The sequence below is a fragment of the Capricornis sumatraensis genome, chromosome 1 (genome assembly GCF_032405125.1).
Source record: "Capricornis sumatraensis isolate serow.1 chromosome 1, serow.2, whole genome shotgun sequence".
Classification (NCBI taxonomy): domain Eukaryota; kingdom Metazoa; phylum Chordata; class Mammalia; order Artiodactyla; family Bovidae; genus Capricornis; species Capricornis sumatraensis.
Genome location: NC_091069.1, coordinates 164148317 through 164160598, shown reverse-complemented (window position 1 = coordinate 164160598; position 12282 = coordinate 164148317). Strand labels below are relative to the sequence as shown.

Below are 12282 nucleotides of genomic sequence, written 5' to 3'. Positions count from 1 at the left end.
CCGGTCTATATATGATTTTTAAAAAGATGTCTTTCAACATATCACTTCCCTCAGATGAGTTCCAATCTGTGTATTGAGTCTTATTCTCAATAACACTGACATCCCAGGGGTCAAGGAGTTGATGCTGCTAAGCTGCTAAGTCACTTCAGTCGTGTCCGACTCTTGGTGACCCCATGGACTGCAGTCTACCAGGCTCCTCCATCCATGGGATTTTCCAGGCAAGAGTACTGGAGTGGGGTGCCATTGCCTTTATTTGCTTCCAAAGGCATCCATGTTAAATTTTAAGTAAACTGTTGTTGTTCAGTCACCAAATTACCCAATGACATTTTTCTGGAAAAGCTTAACTTTTTTAGCAGTAGTAATACGTACATGCTAAGTCACTTCAGCCCGTGTCTGATTCTGTGCCCCGCTAAGGACTGCAACCCGCCAGGCTCCTCTGTCCATGGGATACCCCAGGCAAGAACACTGGAGTGGGTTGCTATGCCCTCCTCCAGGGGATCTTCCCCACCCAGGGATCTAACCTGCGTCTTTTATGTGTCCTGTATTGGCAGGCGGATTCTTTACCACTAGCTCCACCTGGGAAGCCCAGTGGTAGTAATAGCTTCTCTTTTTTTCCTCATCCTCTCACGTCAGCAAAACAAATTTCATCAGTCATAAAATGTGTTATTAAAAGACAGATTAATTTGGACGAAGGTAACAGCAGCCTACCCTTCACATCTCTGCCCACCTCCCTTCTCTCAAGAGTATCACTATCCTCCAAGATGTTCTAATGACCAGGGTTTCCTCTCTCTGAATGGAGGTGTCTTAGGATAGATATTGTGATGATCATTTATTTCAGAAGATGGAAGCATGGCTGCTATGTTCCCACTGCCGTTGGTTCTGAGGTTCTCGTTTTGAAAAATCAGGGTTTAGCTCATTCCTGATTCATTCAAGATTGGTGCATCACCAGCAGGAATTCAGTCATAATTGGCTTAGGACAAATTAGTTAGAACCAGGGCACCATTTCTTACAGGTTTGATTGGTTTATCATATTCAGCTAAGTAAAATATAGAAACACTAAACCAAAAAGATCTTATCTACTTCCTTTTTTCAATACAGAGTATTCAACATCTAAACAGTCTCATAATCTTTTTTCCACCCTAAATGTGAGATGATCGTAAAATCTTTAGCAAATTCCCCTAGACATATTTTCAAATCATTTCAAAATTATTGGCAGCATATTAAATAAGATGACTTAAAGCATACAAGAAACAAATGTCACTTTTAGGAAAATAATCACAGAAACATAATTTAGACAGATGTTAATATAGCATAAATTATTTCAAGGAAAAATAATATAGGACTTATGACTTAAAATTCTTAAATTTGATGTATGGAATACTGAGCTTTTATGTTTCATTAACATATTTTTTCAAGTGACCAAAATAAACAAAAATTTTAATAGAGCAGATTGCAGAAAGTTGTGATAAAATGGAGCAGTTTCCACATGCAAGGGTTCTTCAGCTTCAGGTATCTATTTATATTTTTGCTGCTGCCCACATGTTAAATTAAAGCAAAAAACCCCCACATTTTTGAATTAAGAACTTTAGCCTCTCTCTCTCTTTTTCTGATACAGTGCAGTGGAGATTGGTGGGATGGCCAAGTTAGAAAATATTTTAAAGGAGGAACCAAAAAGATGTGCTAATGGATTGTGAGAGATAAGGAAAAGTTAATAATCAAAGGATGGGACTTCTGTATCAGGTAATGGCAGACAGAAATTTAGACTGACCTTCCCACTGGAGACAAGCAGAAAAGCCAGAAGTGACAATATCTGTTGGAAGGCATCAGGGAACTCACAAGGTGATGAAGAATTACCTGGTCAAGGTCCCAAAAAGAAAGAAGTACAGATTATTGAGGCTAGCACTCCTAACTGCTTTTACCTTGGTGATATTTGTTGATCTTGAAGAGCTGGCTGAAAAGTTAAGTAGTATTGTGATGGTTTCTTGGGGAAGGAGAGGTAGGGAGACAGGAGAAAATAAAACCAATCCTCACATAGGTTGCAACCCAGGTTTCAGGCACCTGGTGGACTAGAGAATCTGTCCTTAACATTGGGTTAAGATGATGCCAGATTGATAATGTCCAGATTCCTTGGGAGAAGCAAATGGGAATCTACTCTAGAGAAAGGTAAAATTGTACAGGGTCTCAAATTATTTCTACAGTTTGGAAAACAAAACTCAATGCTTGGCGCATGAGGAAACCCAACATCACAGAAAGAAACAATAGAAGCAAGAGATGATAGAGATATACTCATAGCCACCCTGGGGCTTCCCAGGTGGCTCAGTGATTAAAGAATCTGCCTGCAATGAAGGACATGCAAGAGATGAGGGTTAGAGGGTCCATCCCTGGGTTGGGAAGATCTGGAGTAGGAAATGGCAACCCACTCTTGTATTCTTGCCTGGAGAATAACATGGACAGAGGAGCCTGGCGGGTTACAGTCCATAGAGTCACAGAGAGCGGACATGACTGAGCACACACTCGTATAGACACTCTAACATTGGCATTCTCAGACACTTTATTCTTTTTACACTCAAAGAGACAAAAGATAAAATCAAAAGTTTGGTGGAAAACTAGAAATTTTAAAAAAATGACAGCAGATTTGAAGAAAAAGAATCCAATAGACATTTCAGAACACGAAGAAAAATGCAGCAACCAAAAACTAAGCAGCAGAACTGAAGTCTGAACCCAGGAAATTCAATTTTAGCGACAAGAATCTTAGCAACTACTCTCAAAATTAGGAGAAAAAGTTGTTAACATTCTTAAACTCCCAAATTTAAAGAGAGTTTAACTAACTTAAACTACTTTCTGATTAATCATTGAAAACATATCATCTTATAAAAGATAAGCAATATGGTCAAATATGTGGTTTCAGAATACAAATTTTAAGCCACTGATATAATAAACTATGATCAACAGAACATTTGTTATTTCCTTAGAAATGTTTCCCTGAAAATTGAATGAAATTGTAGACAGTTACAGTTACGACTGATACACTTTTCATATTTTATATTGTTCAGCTTCCCTGGTGGCTCAAACGGTAAAGCATCTGCCTGCAATGCGGGAGACCTGGGTTCAATCCCTGGGTTGGGAAGATCCCCGGGAGAAGGAAATGGCAACCCACTTCAGTATTCTTGCCTGGAAAATTCCATGTACTGAGGAGCCTGGTGGGCTACAGTCCATGGGGTCTCAAAGAGTCAGACACGACTGAATGACTTCACTTTCACTTTCACTTTTGCCAAAAAGTTGTACTGAAGTGATTTATTAATTTAATACTATCTAGAACATTTAAGGTGACCCCATTTGGCTCAGTCTAGAGATTTTACTTTTAAAAGTTCCTGATTCTTCTCAGAACTTGTAGACCCTTTGATCTACTTCACTATATTGTTTATTCAACAAATTAATAGAGTCAAATAATAACATTTGTAATATCTTCCAATACATAACAATTTCAAAGGCCCACTTCAAGCAACAACTGACCAAATCTTCAATTTGTCTTCATTTCTCTTTCCTGGGGCTTCCCTGGTGGCTCAGATGGTAAAGAATCTGCCTGCAATGTGGGAAACCTGGGTTTGATCCCTGTGTTGGGAAGATCCCCTGGAGAAGGCGATGGCTATCCAGTATTCGTGCCTGGAGAATTCTATGGACAGAAGAGCCTGGTGGGCTACAGTCCATGGGATCACAAAGAGTCAGACAAGACTGAGTGACTAACACTTTCACTTTTCCTTTTCTAAGAGTCAACTTAAAATTCTCCTGCCTGTAAGTTCAAATAGCTCGGCACCAGAAACATTGTGTTCCCCCCTGAAGATCCACTCTTCATTTTTTGGTCCTTTGGCCCTGCCAGAGACCACATCCATGGGGTCCATTATTTTTTGACTCCCCCTCAGGCCCCACCAGTGTGGAGGCCAACAGATCTGTGGGAGCCAGAGAATTAGATGAGGACATTTGTCTCCTTAATCTCTGTCTTCCTGGTCCTGTCTGACCAGCTGCCACCTCCAACGAAAGGTCCAGCTTCAGGCATCAGGGGCTCTCAGATCTGACCAGTAAAATACATGTGTGTAAGAGACTGATTATGCCAACCCTGTGGTGTCTCTCCAGCCAAACTTTTGACTGTTTCCAGGGATCAAATCTTGACCTGACAATGAATTTTAGTTTTCAAAAATGCCCCTGTCTGGTGATAAGGGTAAATGGCAAAGCTGTAAGAGGTAGCTATAAAATAAAGAGACTAATTCTCTTTTAGGATCCCTAACTTTGAAGTCAGTGCTTAGAATGCATGCCTTAGATCAAAGGGGCAAATTTGAGTAATGGTAATAATTTGACAAAGCAGAACCTTGTGAAAATAAAGTTAATTGTTGAATATGAAAAAACGTTCCTGTTCCTTTTTGACTCTAATAATTAGGGCACTTTGGAGACCAGATAACATGCGTCTCTTTTTCAAATACTTTGCCTGGATGTTGGGTTTATTTTCATATTTACTTTTGGGGGCTTTTCTCCAGTTTTGGCAAGTGGAGGCTACTCTCTGGTTTTGGCGCATGGGCTTCTCATTGGAGTGGCTTCTCTCGTTGCAGAGCATGGTTTCTAGGATGCACAGGCTTCAGTAGGTGCTGCTCATGCGCTCAGCAGTGGCGGTTCCCAAGCCCTAGAGCACAAGCTCAGTAGTTGTGGCACACGGGCTTAGTTAGTCCGTGGCATGTGGGATCTTCCCCGATCAGGGATCAAACCCATATCTCCTGCATTTGTAGGCGGATTCTTTACCACCAAGCCACCAGAGAAGCCCCTGGATATTGGTTTTTAGACAAAGTATGACTCAACTTTTCATTCTTTTCTGTTCATTTCTGTATTCTTCTGGACTTCCCCTTCTCAGTTGTCACGCATAGATGAAAATAATATAACTTCCTCTAAGTGTCAGACTTTATTTTTTGGGGCTCCAAAATCACTGCAGATGGTGACTGCAGCCATGAAATTAAAAGACGCTTACTCCTTGGAAGAAAAGTTATGACCAACCTAGATAGCATATTGAAAAGCAGAGACATTAGTTTGCCGACCAAGGTCCGTCTAGTCAAGGCTATGGTTTTCCCAGTGGTCATGTATGGATGTGAGAGTTGGACTGTGAAGAAGGCTGAGTGCCGAAGAATTGATGCTTTTGAACTGTGGTGTTGGAGAAGACTCTTGAGAGTCCCTTGGACTGCAAGGAGATCCAACCAGTCCATTCTGAAGGAGATCAGCCCTGGGATTTCTTTGGAGGAAACGATGCTGAAGCTGAAACTCCAGTACTTTGGCTACGTCATGCGAAGAGTTGACTCATTGGAAAAGACTCTGATGCTGGGAGGGATTGGGGGCAGGAGGAGAAGGGGACGACAGAGGATGAGATGGCTGGATGGCATCACTGACTAGATGGACGTGAGTCTGAGCGAACTCCAGGAGTTGGTGATGGATAGGGAGGCCTGGCGTGCTGTGATTCATGGGCTCGCAAAGAGTCGGACATGACTGAGCAACTGAACTGAACTGAAAGGTTTTTTGCTTCTCTGAGAATTGTCAGGTACACAGAAATTGCCGAAATCATCACCAAAGATTCATCAAAGGGTGCATGAGGGGAGTTAGGAGATGCAAACGCTGGCCAAGGGGCTGGTCAGGAGTTTGAAAGGACAGGAAAATGGGTTGAGCTGTCCCTTCCCTTTCTAATGCCACAGGAAAGGGATATTTCTCTGGCCAGCACTTCTCCCCTTGCCCCATGTCCAATTTCTCCTTGGGAAGTGGAGTAACATGTTAGCATGTTAATATACTTCATAATCAAAATTTCAAAGTGTAATGTTCCTGAATTTGCTGCTGCTGCTGCTAAGTCGCTTCAGTCGTGTCCGACTCTGTGCGACCCCACAGACGGCAGCCACGGTCCCTGGGATTCTCCAGGCAAGAACACTGGAGTGGGTCGCCATTTCCTTCTCCAATACATGAAAGAGAAAAGTGAAAGTGAAGTTGCTCAGTCGTGTCCGACTCTTAGCGACCCCATGGACTGCAGCCTACCAGGCTCCTCCGTCCATGGGATTTTCCAGGCAAGAGTACTGGAGTGGGGTGCCATTGCCTTGCTAGGAAGTTTATAAAAACATTAGTTTCAGTTTTACCACCAGGGGGCAGCAGAGAGTGACCTTACTGCAAATAGTGATTAGAGACAGCAATTTCTCTCTCTTCTATGTCTCTCTCCCTCCCTCCCTCCCTTGCTCCGTAAATCCATCTTTCTCTCTCTCTGTCTCCAAAACAGACAAACTGTGACGTTGTAAGAGCACCCAAATGGAAGAAAGAGTGAGTGAACAGATGAACAGATTTAGGAAGTGTGACAAGTATGGGAGATGTATTAGAGTTAAGACAGAGCCAAAAAATAGGTAGTAAAGTAATTTGCTGCATAATTAAAAGACAGATTTGGAGTGAGATTTCTTGGGCTTGAATTCTGTTTCCATCACTTATTAGCTGTGTGATTGGGCATTTTATTTAGCCTCTCTGGCTCTAGTTTCCCCAACTGTAAAATGGGGATAATAATGATTTTACTTCATAGGGTTGTTGAGATGGTTAAATGAGGCCATATTATAAAATGCTTAGAACAGGACCATGACTGTTTACTATGGACATGACCAGTGAGGTCTAGCATTTATATTTTAACAAAATATAAGAATATAAGATATGATTATTAATTTCTCTGTTCTGGTTTTACTTGTTTATTTGATATCACGTACAATTTATTTTCACATATTATTTCTAAATTTTTTTGTACAATTTATGAACTTATTTTGAAAAATAATAATTAACTCATCTATGTTTTGTCTAACTTTTAAAGGAGAATTATGGAGGTATAGCATCAACTTTATGGTGGAAGTGAAATTTTCAAGGTAAATATTTATGACATAGTCAAATGTAAAGAATAGAAATACATGTTTTGTTAGGCTCTTTTAAGTTACTCATCAGTAATGGTTTAGTGATTATGCATGGAAGAAGATCCAGGACTTCAGATAGGTCTTATAGAACAGGATCAGGGAAGATTGCAGAGAAGCGAATTAGAGAATAGGGAAAAAGAATGTGGCTAGGAGAACAGCCATTTTATGCGATCATACATTGAATTATAGTGCCTCTGTCATAACCATGAGAGCGGGGAGGAAATAAAACAAGGAGTGGAGTGTTGTAGAGTTTGAATTATTTTAAATTCTTCACGTTGGGTATTGTTCTTTATACTCCATGAAATAGTTATATTAGCACTTGGTAGTGGTAGGACAGGGTAAACTGAGGGACTTGGGACTAAGTGTTTAGTAGCACATGTGGGTTTGTGTGTGCACGTGTATATACACATCCAAAGGGAAGGGCAAATCAGCCCACATGTCTAAGCCAGAATATTCATAGAGAGTAAAAATGACAAGGCAAGTAGATATGGGCCCATTTCTGCAAGGATGCACATCCCGAAAATTCAGCTAAGGAAGGAAGGGCAGGCAGGGACTTCAATTCTAGGCAGTCAAGACTCAAATCCAAGAGGCAAAAGAGCGGGCAATGGAGAACAGGTGTCAGAACTAAAAGGCTATTAGAATCTGTGCAGTAAATATTCAAGATCCATGCAAAGCCATTATATAATGGAGAGGGGTACTAAGGGCAAGATGACAACATCTTCTTAACTGGTTTTAGTTGTTGGCTAAGCATGACTCTGACATTGGAGACAAAGAGATATACACCTTCCTAGAAGAAGTTTTCTTCAAAAGCATTAAAGCAGATAAATCATTTTTTAAATAAATCAATAGTACAAATTCGAGGGCATTATGTCTTAAAGCAGCTTTAACTTGCCAAAGCTTACTAGGCCTTTTGTTTTGGCCACTGCAACAGTAACCAGCACGACATTGTTCTGTTTGTCTCTTGTGTGCTCTGATTCATAGTTAGTAGTATTAAAGAGGAGCTGGAAGACTGCTGGAGTAAAAGGTTTGAGTTTCTGGCTTGAGGGGTATGTTTTTCTTGAGCTTTTTATCTTTTGCTCTGCTTTTTGGGACCCCAGGGGCACACCTAATGAGAATCTGTGTCCTTTATATTTTTCAGAGATGTGCATATACTAGACAAGCACATACTTCTCTTATTCTATTGATTTTTATGGCATATCTTTAGTGTATGGTTGTGCTAACAAGCGGAGAAGGCAATGGCACCCCACTCCAGTACTCTTGCCTGGAAAATCCCATGGATGGAGGAACCTGGTGGGCTGCAGTCCATGGGGTCGCTCAGAGTCGGACACGACTGAGCGACTTCACTTTCACTTCTCACTTTCATGCATTGGAGAAGGAAATGGCAACCCACTCCAGTGTTCTTGCCTGGAGAATCCCAGGGACGGGGGAGCCTGGTGGGCTGCTGTCTGTGGGGTCGCACAGAGTCGGACACGACTGAAGCAACTTAGCAACAGCAGCAGCAGTACTAAAAAGCTCTTGGTCTCTTTATTGCTTTGCATAAGAGGTCAAGGTGGGAGCTGGGGGGTTAGGGGAATGGGATTTGGGGATGGAAGGAATATAAGAGTGGGGAGACAGGGTCTCATCCCACCAAATCTATTCTGATAATTCTATGGCTTTTCACACTACTCACTTGACTCTTAAAACACTGATTGTATGTTGTGGTCAGATCTGAGACGAGTGCATCTTTAAAGTTGTTGCCTGAAATTTCAAACCCGAGGAGTTAAAGTGGAAAGAATGGAGGGCTGGCAAACATGAAATATGAGTTTTACTCCCCGCTGTGTCACCAAGTCAGTTTGGGGACTCAGGCAGATCATGTAACCCTTTTCTGTTCTGGTTTTGGCTGTGTCATCGAAAAGGCATTAAAATGAATGATCATCAAGAATTTTTGCTGACCCGAGAAAAGGGTTATGCCGATATAATATTAAATGGGAAAGGAAGGTAATAGACTCGATCAAGAAACTTGCCTAATATCATCCAGCCGAGATTCAATACAATACCTCTCCTAGTATTCCAAGTTTGCAAACACCTGATTTCACTGCCTTAATCAAACTGACTCACTGGAAGAAAAGCTTGAGAAGGGGCAGAGAGGGAATATATATATATATATATAACAGTTTGGCAAGAGGCAAGATGGAACGGCTAGCTTTAAAAAAAATGCATGTTGTTTAATATTTTCCTGTTTGCAATGTTTTCTTCCCCTTCCTGGAGAGTTTTGCCTTGCGGTATTCGGACACGACTGAAGCAACTTAGCAGCAGCCGCAGCAGCAGCAGCAGGGAACTCTTAGCAGAGAGAAGAGTTTTTTCCTCCTAAATGTAATCTAAATACATATGAATAGTAACATTAAGACAGTTTTCATCTGTGTTTTTTTGGCAAATCTAAATTTTTAGATCTAAATCTAAATCTAATTTAGTTCTGTGGCAACTAAAGATGAGTATTTATTTGTAGTTTGATTCATATGACACATTCTAGCTCTTCAAACATGAAAGTGAATGGAAATAAGTACCAAATTGTGATAGACAAAATAATGCTCCCCTACAAGATATCCCTCATCGCTTAGTTGCTAAAGAATCTGCCTACAATGCAGGAGATCTGGGCTCGATTCCTGAGTTGGGAAGATCCCCTGGAGAAGGAAATGGCAATCCACTCCAGTATTCTTGCCTGGAAAATCCTATGGACAGAGGAGCCTGGCAGGCTAGAGTCCATGGGGTCGCAAGAGTTGAACATGACTTAGCGACTTAACCGCCACCATCATACTAAACCACCACCACAAGATATCCATGTCCTAACCTCTGAAACTTGTAAATGTGTAGCCTTACACAGGAAATGGGACTTTGCAGATGTGGTTAAGTTAAGGATTATGAGATGGGGAGGTGATCGTGGATTATCTGGAGGGTCCAATATAATCACAAATGTCTCTATAAAAGGGAGGCAGGAGAGTTACCATCAGAAAGATGTAACAAAGAACACTGGTGGGAATTATGCAGCCACGAGACTCAGAGTCTAAGTGGCCCCTAGGCAAAGAACAGATTCTATCAGGTGTCTAGAAAGAATGCCGCCTTGCCAATACCTAGATATTAGCTCTATGGAATCTATTTTGAACTTTAGACCTCTAGAACTGTAAGGTGATTAATTTGTATTGTTTTAAGCCGCTCAGTTTGTGGTAACTTATTATAGTAGTAATAGGAAAGTAATACATTTATGATGCTTCCAGAGTTGTGTGTGACTCCCGAAATCACACAAGAATTTTCAAGCAAAAATCTTTTATTTCAAGCTTGGTTACTAAGACTGTACACCTCTTCAACCTGGAGATAACTTTTAAAAGTTACGATGACTGGGAAATTTACAGGGATGGGCCAAATATAGATAAATATCTTGTTTTACCTTTTAAACCAAGTTTAGACAAATCAGCTTGTGTTGGGCACATTCAGTGCCTTACTGTAGAGTTTATCTGTGTATAGCAGAAGTGAGAGGAGGACCAATGAGCTGAAAGATTAACTCAATCAATCCGCTTCCTCTGTCTTTGCTTCAGTGCTTCATACAGGAAATCTATCGCTGTGTCAAGTTCCAGAGAAGTTTCTTCTGTTCCAAGTTACTAATCTGGCTGAAACACATAGAGTTGAAGGAAGGGGCTAGGAGGAAAGGAGTGCTGTGCTGCTAATGGGCTAAGAAGACCCAGTACGGAAGAGTCAATCAGACAGAGCCTCACCATGTCCACAGCTCCTTTTACACCTGTGTGGATGAACAGCGCTGAGTGAAGGGCAGAAAATAAGGAAACAGAAATGCCCCGCACTTGGATAACTTCTGATCTTCAGCTACGACTAATTTTGACTCTCTTCTTAGTTGCAGGTGAGTTTGAATTTTCTTTGGGAGGGTGACAGGAGAATGACAGGTGAGAAACCTGGTCACAGCTTTTCCTGAGCTTTCTTTGCCTTTCTTATGGGGGCAGAGCACAGCAAATACAGTCAGAGTTATGGGGGAGGGGAGACTCTCCTCCTAGATTTACTTCACTTTGTTATTCTTATTTTCCCCTTTGTCTTGCTTATTTTATTTTTTATCCTACTACACTATACGTATATCTATACTCTACCCCACTGCCTACTTCCTCATCCCCCCCCCCATTTGTAGGGTGAGGCAGAATAAATTACTTTCTAGTAGCAATCCAAGTCATCTGATGAAAGTGGAATTATTTTCGTTTCTTCTTAAACAACTTAAATAATAATCCCAAGCTATTTATGTCTGTATTGTTAACAGCATAAATGAGGAAAGTTTACTGTTCTCTTGTCACTTTCGATGACCAGGCACTTTTAAAAATCTAACATGTTCAGAAGTTTGGTGTTGTGTCTGTGATGTAGGTCTGTATTTATTTTAATATGTGTGGGCTGTCAGAGACTCTTTCTGGCTTAGAAGACACACTCTTCAACATCTAGGTTCCTGCAAGAGTTGTGGAGATATTGGGGCTGTTGTGGGGGTGTCCTGGTTTCACTACAGAGGGTTGGTAGGAGTTGATGTAGGAGGGAGTTTTCAGGTTTCACTTTTAGTTGATGGGAGCAGTTGCAAGGAAACATTTGGTTTTAAATTTCATAGTTTAGTAATTCAAAGAAAAAAATTATTTTTTCTCATATAAATGATTTTAAAATACTACCCGTCTTCCAGGAAAACATCTGCTTTTCCTCATGTAGGTGAGCACACGTAAAGTGACTATGCTCTATCACTGAGCTTTTCTGTGCAGCGCTTTCACATAATTTTTCTCCTTTGATCTGCACAGCAACCCAGCAAAGTAGGCACAGAAGACATTTTTCCACCTTACAAAGAAACTGAGGTATAGAGAGTTGAAATGTGTCCAAGTTTATACCACTGGTATACCTAGTACTAATATACATTTGTAAGCAACACTAAACATCTGAATAGGCAGTTTTCCTCAATACTTAGTCTTTATGCTTCTCGCTAACAAGCACCATTAAGTCAACACTTAGTTATAAACTGAATGGAGTATTTACTTATTTTAAAAAAAAATCAAATGATCTGAATCTTTCAGTAGTTGAGATCTTGTTGTAGAAAGTTTTTGTAGAAACCTGTACAGGACCCAGTTTGGCAGGAAATGTCAGCTAGACAATGAGTTATTTATGTTAAGCTGCAATGTGACTTTGGGGTAAAAGAAAAAAATCATGATTAAAACATAATCAACAATTTTGAATTTGATGGTTTAAAGGTTTGGATTTTAAAACTATTTCTAACCGCAGCTAGGATATACTACCAATATCAAATCCCTGAAATTTGTGCTTCTAT

The 12282-nt window shown here is 40.7% G+C and overlaps 1 protein-coding gene across 1 annotated transcript in view; it reads left to right on the top strand.

The window, feature by feature from the left end:
- The first annotated feature begins 10712 nt into the window (after positions 1 to 10712).
- Positions 10713 to 12282, top strand: part of CD200R1 (CD200 receptor 1) — a 40138-nt gene continuing 38568 nt past the window's right edge. The window contains exon 1 of the mRNA XM_068978422.1: positions 10713 to 10842. Within this exon, the coding sequence (XP_068834523.1) occupies positions 10776 to 10842 (67 nt within the window). The 5' untranslated portion in view covers positions 10713 to 10775. The remainder of the gene's footprint in view (positions 10843 to 12282) is intronic.